Source organism: Lycium ferocissimum, chromosome 11 (assembly GCF_029784015.1).
Source record: "Lycium ferocissimum isolate CSIRO_LF1 chromosome 11, AGI_CSIRO_Lferr_CH_V1, whole genome shotgun sequence".
NCBI classification, from domain to species: Eukaryota; Viridiplantae; Streptophyta; class Magnoliopsida; order Solanales; family Solanaceae; genus Lycium; species Lycium ferocissimum.
Window position 1 is genome coordinate 27087374 of NC_081352.1, and position 12878 is coordinate 27100251.

General features: G+C 32.5%; 1 protein-coding gene across 1 annotated transcript; it reads left to right on the forward strand.

The window, feature by feature from the left end:
• The first annotated feature begins 1624 nt into the window (after positions 1–1624).
• LOC132037524 (F-box/kelch-repeat protein At3g23880-like) lies at positions 1625–2853 on the forward strand. Its single transcript, XM_059428050.1, has one exon. The coding sequence runs from the start codon at positions 1746–1748 to the stop codon at positions 2826–2828; it is 1083 nt and encodes a 360-aa protein (XP_059284033.1). The 5' UTR covers positions 1625–1745; the 3' UTR covers positions 2829–2853.
• Positions 2854–12878: the final 10025 nt, after the last annotated feature.

The window sequence follows — 12878 nt, forward strand, 5'->3', positions numbered from 1 at the left end:
AGAATGATATATAAGGTAATTGTTTGAAAATACATTTTATATTGATAAAATTAAAATTTAATCATTTTTTAGTATTTAAAACTAAATAGTTAACAACGAAACTCCTAATATTAAGGAGCTTAAAGTATATCGCAAAGATTACTAGATTTAACTTCCGATGAACTAATATTTATTAAGACTTTATAGTGTAGAAGGAATATTCCACGCTATAAATGTTTCAATAAAATTATGATTTCAGTTAAATAGTTCAAACATGGATGAGCTAACATTGAAAACTTGAAAAAGTAATTATTTCCTTTAATGTTGAGAACAACTCATTACTTTCTCTGTCCTAATTTATGTGGTACTTTTGGCCGGCCAAAAGTTAATTTGATTAATTTGTTAAACTAAATTGAATTAGATCAACTTAATATTTTAAAATTAATATATAAGATTTAAATTTTAAAAAACTAAACGAAAAATACTGTAAGTTGTAATTCTTCTCATGTCAATCCGATTAAGAAAATATTTTTAAAAATGTTAGTCAAAGTTTATATAGTTTGAATCTCGAAAATCTATTTATTTCCATAAGAAGAGCATTGGCGGTGAAAAATAGAACGTAAACAGACAATGATAATAATATAATATTAAGAGTTAAATTAGTCAAAACAAATTTAAATTAAGCATGGGATGAAATAATAGAGGACAAAATCTGTTCTAAATGAGTTGTTATTACTTGCTTTTTATAAATTTTTATTTTCTTTCATTCCAAAAATTGATTCCCCATAGTTTTTATATAGTAAATTATTTGTTTTGGAATATTGTATTAACATTAATAGTCGTTTATCACACATAATTTATTTTTATTTGATATACTTTATATACTTTATAGTAGACGCATAACACACGTGCAACGCACGTACAGTTAAGACTAGTACTACATATACAACTAACAGATGGCATTCAACCAACCAATTAAATTAAAGGAGTTTATTAGGGTAGAATAATTACTTGAATGCCTGAGTTTCAGGGAGTGATTTTGTCACTGAGAAAGTTGCTCGATCAAATTGCTATCCTTGCAAAAATTCTCCCAGGTGTAAAAAAAAAAAAAAAAAAAAAAAAAAAGCAGTTATATTAATATGGTAAATCGAATATGGATAGCTATTAAATAAAATAACCAAAGCTCAAAATGGCTTTATTCATCTATTAGTAATATATTATTATATGTATTTGTACTAACATTATATTAGTTACTTACCTTAACAGTAGTAAATGTATAATTTAATACTTGTAAAAGTAGTTAGATTAGTATGGTAAATTCAACATAGATAGCAATTAAATAAAATAACCACGGCCTCAAAATGGCAACATGCTTCTCTCTCTCTCTCTCTCTCTCTATATATATATATATATATATATATATATATATATATATATATATATATATTAGTTATTTACGTTTTTATTTAGGTATTGCCAATATTTATTATTCTTCCAAATTAAATTCACATAAAAAAGGCAGTTAGATTAGTATGGTAAATCTAATATGGAAATCTCAATAATTCATTCATCCTCAAAATCTTAATTTCTCAACATACCTCTAATGGAGATCTAGCCTTTCTCCATCATTTCTTTTGTATTATATTTTTCCTTTACGTTTTTCTTTTTACTTGTACTAATTTCAGGGTACTTCCTGGTAGAATAATGTTTCTCTTTTAACAAACACATCTATATCTGCATTGATTCCCTTCTTTGTGTTCTCTACCATGGCCACGAGCGATAATGGTCATCGGCCTTTCCCCGAAGATTTAGATAGGAATATTCTAGTCAGGCTGCCGGTGAAGTCCTTGTTGCGGTTCAAATGTGTCTGCAAGAACTGGTACACTCTTATCAAGAATCCTAATTTTATTAAAGAACACTTGAATAATTGTAGCAAGAACAAATCCCTCCAACTTCTGATTTATGATTATGGTGCATCAGATGGTTCCCCTCCCATTACTTTGATTTCTGATCATGGTGTATTCCCTTTACATGAAAATCCTGATTATTTTCAAAGGTTTAGAGGTATGACGAATATTCTTATAGGTTCTGTTGATGGAATATATCTTTTGGAGAGAGTAAGTGATGACAAATATTCGTATGCGTTGTGGAATCCTGCGATCAGGGAGGTGAGGCCCCTCCCTGAACCCAAAATACCATTTTCCACCAGGGAAGGCTTCTTTGGGTGCGGATTAGACCCCTCAAGTAATGATTATAAGCTTGTTTACTTTATTAAGAATAGATATGCAGCGGTCTATTCATGTTCTAGAGACTCATGGAGAATCTTCGAATTCACATTTAGAATTTTCCATCCCGTTAAGAACCGTATTGAAATGTTTGATCTTGGTACTGCTTATCTGAACGGAGCTTATTACTGGATGATAAATGAGTATACACCAGAAGGGGTTAAATGCAGCTTTCTTTCATTTGACTTTAGCAATGAGGTGTTTGGAGAGATTGATGGGCCAGTTCATTACTTCGTTGCTAAGATGCCTATATTGTTTGATGACTCTATTGCCCTCTTAAACTATTGTGAAGATTTTGTTTATGATATATGGGTAATGATCCGACCAGGAGTTTGGAATAAACGTTTTACCTTTCAATGCTTTCCATATTTTAAGTCTTGGTATTCTAGCACTGTCATTTTTGTAACCAAAAGTTCTCGGCTAGTCTCCTATAATGTTAAGACTCAGAAGACAACACATCTTGGATTAAGTTATCCAGGCCTGAAGAGATTATCATATGAGGATCGTTGTGCAGTTTATCCTTATAAGGAGAGCTTAGTAGCAATTAAGCGGGAAAATGAATGAGCTGGCCCATTGGAACTATCCTGAAATATGTGACTCCTCCATTGAGCTTTAAAATAAGAGGAGACAATATGCGAGAAACTTAATGTGTGGAGACAGAGAAGGGAAACACTAAACACAACTTACACAAGTCTTTCTCCTTTGAAGTTGAAACTTTTTTTCTCTTCATTTTTTCAGTTTTTCTTTGAGAGGAAGCTTTCCAAGCTCATAAAATTCTTGTCAGTTGCTAATTAATTGATATATTTGAAGTTGAATTTTCTTGGAACATTACTGTCAAATGAGTGATCCTTTTTTTCAATAAACTTCGAATTCTTGAAGCTTCTTTCTCTTTTGGTCTTTATTTAGTTCTGATATTAATTTGAAATTCAATTTTCTTGGGAGCCAATGGTGACTTTTGGTGTATTTTCTTCAATTGTTTTCTTCCAAAAACATGCAAACACATGTTCATACAAGTGTTTGTTGGTTTAGTATTGGGGTGTCGTAGGAGGGGGAATGATTTGTACACTAAATATATGTCAAGAATTTAAGCCGAATTTGATACTAAAACAACGCCATTTACAATGAGGGATGTGGGAACCATTTTCTTGGCGATTTAGCTATTTGCTTGGCAGGAAATTCCATAATCAGATAACGCGAGAATCCGACTCTTTTCTTTAGGGAATTAGAAAGGTGTTCTTAAGTATTTTTCATGTTCATTTCCCCTTTAAACTAGTGATTCTCGTTGTAAAGCAAAAGAACGTCTAGAGTAACATTCTTCCTTTCAAGAATACTTCACCGCACGCATATGTGCTTTATTTTCTAAATTACTAATCCCAGTAATCTGTTTTCTTTTAGGTCACATAACAGTATGCATTATCATTATATAGAAGTTAAACACACATACTTTATACACTTTAATTTTTGAAAATATATTAATAAGCTTTGGTTAATGTTACGACCCATTTATAAACTCAGTTAAAAGCCTATGAATAATTCGACTATTTGTGAAAAGTACAAAGTCCACACCTAATTATTTATTTTTGGAAAATTCTGAATCCGTTTTGAAAAGAAAGTTATTAAAAACTTTAGATCTTGAAAATCAGAGAAAAGGCAAGGGTTCGAGTGACTTTCCAAGGAAGGTGTTAGACATCTCCGAAAATTCGCAAATGCAGTTACCGGCGGATTTTAAAAACATTGTTGTAGCTAAAAGTATAACTTGTTTGAAAAATGGGAGTTTGAAAAATTGGTTTTATTCATTTAACACTTTAATTACTTCATTAATTCAACAAGTGAACTAAGAGCATCGTCGTAATCATCATAGAAATATTCTCATCTTTAGCATCGTCATTAACATTGTAAAAACATGTCCGTTATTGTTGTCATAAAAGCTTATAGAATCATAAATCTTTGACTCGGGCCTAGCGGCTAAAAGCGGCTTATTTTGAGAAGTGCTTTTTTTAAAAGTGCTTTTCAAAAAAGTACTTTTCGTGAGAAGTAGTTTGTATTTGGCTAATTCATGTGAAAAAACTCCACGACAACATCCGTATAACTTATTCAACATCCCAAACTTAGCAAGTGGCAACCATATTATCATTAGGCATTGTCACACTCTTATCTTAAGTCTAAATAAATTCCTTTTAAGGTCCATTAACGGCTTTTAATAAGCAGATTGTGTTTGGCTAATCTTTTTAAGAAAATGCTTTTGAGTGTCAAATTATGAAAAAGGACAAGTATATCAATGAACGTTTACTATCAAGATTGGTTTACAGAGAGAAATTATTTTAAATATATATTATGGAAGACTTCAATGAAGTTTTTATTTTTATTTAATTAAAATTTAATAATACATATTAAAGTTTTCAATAAATATATGTAGAAAGTTTCCCATAAATCAGGTAAACTTCTGATTTTTGTCCTACCAAAGAAAATCTGCCAACATGTTGAAAGTATATGAGAAAGTTTCTATGGACAGGCAGTACTGAACCCTCAAAAAGGGCACTTGTAGCCTGGGAAACAATGTTTTTACAACTGACAACATGAGGGATGAACATTACTGACATTTATGTATGGAATAGAGCAGCTATACTCAAACATCTCTGGAATCTCTGTAAAAAGAAAGACAAGCTCTGGATTCAATATATATTACATCAAGTAGAATGATTTATGGGATACAGCAGCACCACAAGCATCGTGGGTTGTCAGGAAGATATTCAAAGCACAGAAGTTTTTGGAGGAAGCAGGAATCTCAAGATCAGAATTTACAAAACCTGTAGAATTCTCAATCAGGAAAACATACAGCAGGTTGAGAGGAGATTTCCCCAAAGTTCAGTGGCATAAGGTGGTGTGTAATAACCATGGCTGCCCAAGATGGGTGTTTATACACTACCTGGTAATCAAAGAAAGACTGGCACCAAAAGACAGGCTCATCAAATGGAAGATCAACTGCAACCCCATTTGCCCCTTGTGTGAATCAAGCCCAGAAAGCATATAACACCTCTTCTTTCAATGTCCAATGTCCAAGAGAGTGTGGGAAAAGATACTAAGGTGGCAAAACATACAGAGAACTGCACTAAACTGGGAGCAGGAGCATCAATGGACAAAACAATATTCAAATGGAACCAGTGCAAAGGCAGAGATATACAAAATGGCAATGTCAGGCTGCGTGTGCTATCTATGGCAAGAAAGGAATCACGGGGTGTTTCAGAACACAAGCAGGCCCAGAGAAGATGATAATACAGATGTTGATCCAAGACATACATTGTAGAGGGGGGAAGAAAAAGAAAATACCTATGCAGTTGCTGAATATGAATATCTACCCTTAGTGCATTTCAGGAATGTGTAGTTTTTCTTTTGTAGTCAGGTGGCTTAATGTATTGTGTGGTTGTTGACTAGCTAGGTAAGATGAATTAGAAGTTGGGGCTTATGTCCAACTCTAGAGGGTTATGGCTCTAACACTATGTATCCACTTATTCCCTGGTAATAAAATACTTTAGTTACCAAAAAAATTAAATATACTACATAGATATATAAAAACAAATATTAAATGTTGATATAATATCAACATGATGATTTAAATATAATAAGAAATTACAACCAAAACAAAATTCAAAATCATTCCACAAATTAAAATTTAACACAAAGAGTTATTGATTAGATATTAATGGATTAATGAGGGATATACTTGGTAAATAGGTATTTATGGCAGGGATATTTTTGTCTGGAAAAATATAATTTTATAAAAACAAATATTAAATGTTGATATAATATCAACATTTTTAAATATAAGAACCACAAAAAAAATCATTCTTTAAAATTTAACACAAAGTGCTTTTACTTAAAGCAGTTTTACTAATTGGCCAAACACCTCAAATATCCAAAATAAGCGTTTTTTCTCGAAAACAAACGCTTTTGACCTCAAAACCGCTAGGCCAAACACACTCTAACTTTGTATTGTATTTTATAGCTATTTTCGTAACAATGGTCGTTATAAATTTGCAATGTCTATGTAAAATTAGATTTTTTTTTTTTAATTGAACTTGTTAATCCAAACATCCCAATTCAGAGATTAGTAGACTTCATTTGATAACTAAAAGATATGAATTAATTTTAGCTATCTTAATGTGTTTAAACTTTTAGGCCTTCAAATCAATTATGAGTAAAACAACAAGAAAAAAACATAAAAGATAAAATATTTACTCGGTTCTGCCCTCATAGAACTTAATTGCAATCGCTGCCCATCCGGCACAAAAGTTTATCCGAATACACCCTTAAATTGAGTCCGGAAACTATATTACCAATAAAAGAGGCAATGAACTAAAATACCCAAAGAAAAAAAATTGTTATCAAAGTACCCTTAACGATCATTGTATAATCGTGCGAACTGGATGAGCACTGTGCTAACTTGGAGCATATACACCGTTAACGAGATATTCTTACATTATAGTGTTTCATGGTCGAAGTAAGTTGTAGAACAATTAAATACACCGTCAAACAAGTTATGTAGTCCATTTATGTTAGTAAGACTGTTAGCGTAAATCTATTATGTTGTTTACTTCATTTGAAGTTTTACTATCTCTTAAGATGATGCTAGAATTTCTCAAATTCATTCTCGCTTAATATTTGACTTATCCAAGTGAATATTTGCTTCTTCTTTTTTCGATGATAGGGACAAAGTTGTTCGATAACAGAAATTGTTAACAAGGAGTTCAAAGATATTATAATGATGATTTCTTTTCAAGCGTAAATACCACGACGATGTATTAATGAAAGCGACCTAAAAGCACCACTAAAGAGAATTAGGGGCGATTTTCGTCGCAACTAAACCCCATGATTCTGTGGCGACCCACCAATAATCTCATTGGTGAAACTTTTCGTTGTTCCTTTTTGTGGCAAGTTTGGTTGCCACAAAAGGGTACTAATTGTGACGACCCTAATGTGTCGCCACAAAAAACATTTAGCAACGGAGCTTCCAGCAGCGACCTCAAAGTCGCTACTAAAAACATTTAGTGGCGACTTTTGGTGCTTTTGCAGCGATCTTTATAGCCACAAAATGTCAGATTTCTTGTAGTGATATAAGTCACACCATCCATTAACTATATTCATAATCATTCTCTTGGTTTCTATTAGCCTACTTATCATTATTTCTCATCTCACGCTATCTTCCTTTTATTTCAACTTAATATTAAGATCTGCTACATACATGATATGGTTCTTACGCTCTAGTGATACCACTCTAGTTGTCATCTTGTATGCACGCTCTATTTTTATAACCGTACGGCTTACTATCCTACATATAGAGGACATAAGAAGTAATCGTTCAACCATCTTACGAGTTCTAACATCAAGAAGTGACTAAGATCAGGAGTCACACTCGAATCTTATGAATGGAATTACCCCAAATCTCATATCATGCGCCACTTATATCTAAGACATGCCAAAAAGAAGGAAGGGATAGCCTATACATACCTTATCGCTTACTCACTTGCCTTTCGCCTCACGTCCTTGAATCTGCAAATCTATATCCAACAATACACATTAGGATCAAACCTTTGGAATTACCTTTAATGCATACTAAACCCTAACATGTGATTTAATGAAGTTCGGGCAGCACCTCCTCTCTGTTTATATCCTAATCCCCAAAATCACAACACGAACAACAATATAATAACAACAACAACTATTTCAATATCAAATTCATCCTTTAATCTTCCAATAACATCAATCTTTAACTTATAAACATCCCACACGATGTTTCTTTAATCTAACCATCGATTAATCAATTATACGATATTTTAACGGCTTAATACTCGTAATATTATCTCAATCGAAGAAAATAGTAAGGGATTCTTACCTTCTATAACTGATGTGCCAATCCTTATGTGGCAAGAGAAAGGCCTTTTTTCACCTTACTTCACTATGAAGAAAACCCAAATTCAACTAGACGAAAAACGGAACAACAAGATCGAAGTGGTGGGCAAAACCCGTATTTTTTGTTCTAGAGGAAAAAGTTATACGTTACTTCCCTTTAAAAGATTTCATGTAGCTTCTAACTTGGATAGAAGGGAATGTTGCTGCTATAGCTACTAATTGTTTCTATATGTAATAACGTAGTGGCTGTACATACACATATATATAGCATAAAAATGGTAAAAATGATATGATACAATATAATCTCATTCTTATTCCTTTATAATGTGCGGTCCAAGAAATAAATATCCACTAATAGTCCTTCCTATGATGCCACCTTGATCTAGGTAGGCCTTAGTCTTTATTTGCATTACACGTGGCAGTGGATACAGTAGCCATCCACAATTGATTAATTAAATGATTAACCTCCCACAAAAATCCAACATTGCACCAATAATTCACATAATTAATTTCTTGATCTCAATTCATTTAATACTAGTCACCTTTAACACACTTCTCATACTCATATTATCATAATCATGTGGTATAGCACTTATCCATAGCTTCTTTATACACACACAAAATATTATTTTCAATCACCGTCATCGCAATTTAAAGTCAAAAATCCTTTCAGGACATCATCCTTTGGTACACTTACTAAACATGATCTTAAACTCTTGTATACTGAAGATTAACATGAATTATCCCTTATAACCTCAAAGATAGTCCCGCTCTCCAAGTCCACATCGATTAACTCATGACGAAACTTGACGCATGAAGGTAGGAGGTGTAACAATAATTATCTTGTATGTTATGACATCTACTAGGTATCAATAGTTTGGAATGGATTCAACTCAATATATACAACTACCAACCGACCGACTCACCAACTATTGGCCACAAGTATTCCCTTCCGCGATGAACCAAATGAAGGACTACAGAACTTAGGATCAACTAATGCCCATTGTCTCTCTTCCCATCTCTTCCCAACTATACACGATGCAATCGACAGTACAGCAACCTTCAACGATCCGTATGGAATATATCCACGTAATATTAATCAATTTCTTGTCTCCTACTACAATTCTCCCCTTTAACCAATTACACACATAATTAATTTCTTGATCTCAATTCACTTAAATAATAATCATTTTTAACACACTTCATGTACTCACTATCATGACCATTTAATATAATACTAGTCTGTAGCCTCTTTTGGCAGACACAAAATATTATTTCCAATCACCATCATCCCACTTTCAAGTCTTAAATAATTTGCGAACTTCGTCCTTTCATACACCGAACTCTTGATATGCACAATTAAGTATGACCAAAACTCCCCGTGGTTTAGGTGTATATACATATGTCAAGCGGTTCGAACCATAGCCCGAAAATACGGGATATTTTATCAATGAAACTTATACTCTTCGATTCGGTTAACCTCTAACCTTCCCGACACTTGCTTATCACTTGTTAAATGTAGCATAAATACTTATAACCTCAAAAGTAATCTTGTCCTTGGGGATTATGTCGACTAACTTACGACGCAAACTAACGTACGAAAGTATGGGATGTAACATCATTATCCAAAATTCGAACTCACCGGTAGGTGTAGTCAGACCATATAACACACATACAATTAACTCAAATACAACATTAAGACAAGATAAAGAGTTAAAGCATAAGGTTTCTAAGTAGACAAAACAACATCATATATATATGCCCAAAGGCATATCGGTTCAGATCAAAGGAAAAGTTTTTGGTGAAGAAAATATTTATATATATATTGTTGGGAAGAAACAAGCAATAACCAAATTGCACGATGAGGTAACAGCGGAAGAAATACCCAAGTCGAAACTTCCCACACTATTTGAATCAAGAGAAGACAATAAACACTAGCACAAACGAAAATCCAGGCAGCAGCTATACCAACAATAAAATAGCAAAGCAAGCAAAAATAAATCGAATGTAAGAGACACCAAATTTACGTGGTAAAACTCCTTCAAGGTGAAGAGAAAACATCCACGGGACGTCCGGCCCACAAAGCTCCACTATAATTAACAAGAGTTACAACAATGTTCTCCAAATGGCTACAACAACAAAGCCAAGCACGGAGTAACAATACATAAAAATAGCACCAAACCTAGTGAAGAAAGGAGAGAAATCACCCCCAAAAACGAGCTACTGTTAGTACTCGAAAACTGGAGCTACAGACCACAAAATCCGATCTCCACCGTTGAAATCGAAGAACCAGATGTTGAGAACCCCCAGTTCAAATTTCAGCACGATCCAACGGTTAACGAATCGGAAAACGCAATTTAAAGCGGACTGCTGTAGCAGAAAATTTCTGGACGAAAATCTGCTTTCTCTCTCACGTTTTTCTCTCTATATGGCTGCTATGAATTCACTCTTGTGTTGTGAAAATAAGACCTAAATTGATCCTATATATAGAGGAAATTTTGGGCAAAATTGGCCTGGTCCAAATTGGATTGGGTTTTATTAATTCAATTCCACATAGGAAGGGAAAACCCAAAAACCTAACATATATATATATATATATATATATATATATATATATATATATATATATATATATATATATATATATAAATCTCCACGTACCAACATTATATTGTACCAGTCAAAAGTAAAAGAATCAAACACTAAACTAGCAGTTATTCTATGTAACACAAAACTCAAACCATGGGTTATTCTTTGATTTAAATCCATTAGTTCTATCCGAAATTTTGGACAATGGGTTTACTTGTTTCTGGAAACTACTTGTTTTCATTGTTGCTGATTTTTTAGAAATATTTAATTTTTGGTTAATTATGGATTGGTGAAGAGAAATAGTAGATGCATGCATAACGTACATTCTTCATAAAAAGATAACTCAATGTTAGTTAGGAGTCAATTCAATATTAATAGGGCTTCAAAATAGTAGTATCATAATAGTGATAGAAAAAGACCTACTTATGTCTTATGTTCCTTAAACAGAAGTTCTACCTTTAATTATTTTTAAGATGATCTCATATTGCAACCAAAAAAGAAAAGTTCACGGTTAGAGTATATATATAAGTTAAACCCTCAATACAGTCGCTACTATTATCATCAAATAGTTATAAATATCCATTATGCTGCATTACCAAGTATCTTTAACTGACTTTTCAATTATTATTATTTTGTTTTTCTCAACGTACCAAATAGATATTACAGAATTCTACTTTATTTTTGGTCACTACGAAAATTCTTATATTAAACTACAGATATAGTTTAGGGAGACTGTGTGGTGCTGCAATGCACCAATTTACAAGATGAGTTTGCCATTGTACCAAAAGTATAAATGTTACTAGTAGAAAAGGTGGGATGATCTGTGATGGGTTCGCTACCAAGAGGGGGAAAAGCTTTAATATGAACAACATGCAGTCTAATGTAGACCGAGCAGGCTTTTTCAATTTATAATTTAAAATCTATCAGATATTTGTTTGATACACCCGAATATTTATTCAAAAAGACACTTTTCGCGAAAAACATTTTCCTTTACACCAAATACACCCGAATTCTCCGTTTGTTTTGAAGGATAACGAAGACGAGAAAAAATTATTAATTTCGTGCTAGATAAATTGACAAATATTCATATATTTTGCGGCAATGTTAGAAGATTATTAAGTTGGTGGAAAAGAATACTTACAATTAATATGGAGTAGCTTTAGTGAGTGTGAACAAAAAGTGGTCAATATTAACGCATCACTTAAAGGCATTGCTTGTGGCTTAAAGAAATCAACTTCCGCACAAATTGCTTTTATTAGTATAGCTAAAAATTCTCAATGTATGGTTAATGCAGAATCGACACTTGATTAAGACCTGTGATCCTGACGAACAAAATTAAATACCCCACCAAATGAGTTGATATAATCACCACGTGCACAAAACTAAATATTCATCCTTTGTAATATTAGTTTACATATCATATATTGATACGTTGCTAATTAAAAATGGAGAACTTGGTAACCAAGATAATGCATTTGAGATTCATTTTCCCCGTACCAAGCTATGTTTCTCAGACCAACTACCATTATATGATAATATCTTCTTAGAATTAACAAAAGGTTCTTAAACAGTAATAATCCGAATTTTATAATAATTTATACGGTAGATTTTCTAAATGAAATACGTATCATTTATCTTATGTCAAAAAATAATCGAGGGATATAATAAAATGAATGCGCAAATTAACGAGATTTTATAAATTCAAGATGAGTTTCATTTAATAATTCCGAAGTTGCAGGGATCAAGGGAAAATAAGCCCCTTAGCTTGGCCAATATTTCTTTTGATCAATAACCTCAAGTACTCCTATTGTTTTGGAGGATAATGGAGATGAGAAAAAAATTCTTAATTTTGTGCTAGTTAAATTGACAAATGTTCATATATTTTGAGGCAATGTTAGAAGATTATTAAGTTGGTAAAAAAGAACACCTCATTTCATATTGGAGAAGCTGTAGTGAGTGTAAACAAAAAGTAGTCAATATCAATGTATTAATTAAAGGGATTTCTTGTTGCGTAAAGAAATCAAATTTTGCAGAAATGAATTTCATTAGTATAGCTAAAAATGTTCAATGTATAGTTAATGCAAAAATTGATACTTGATCAAGACATGTGATATTGAT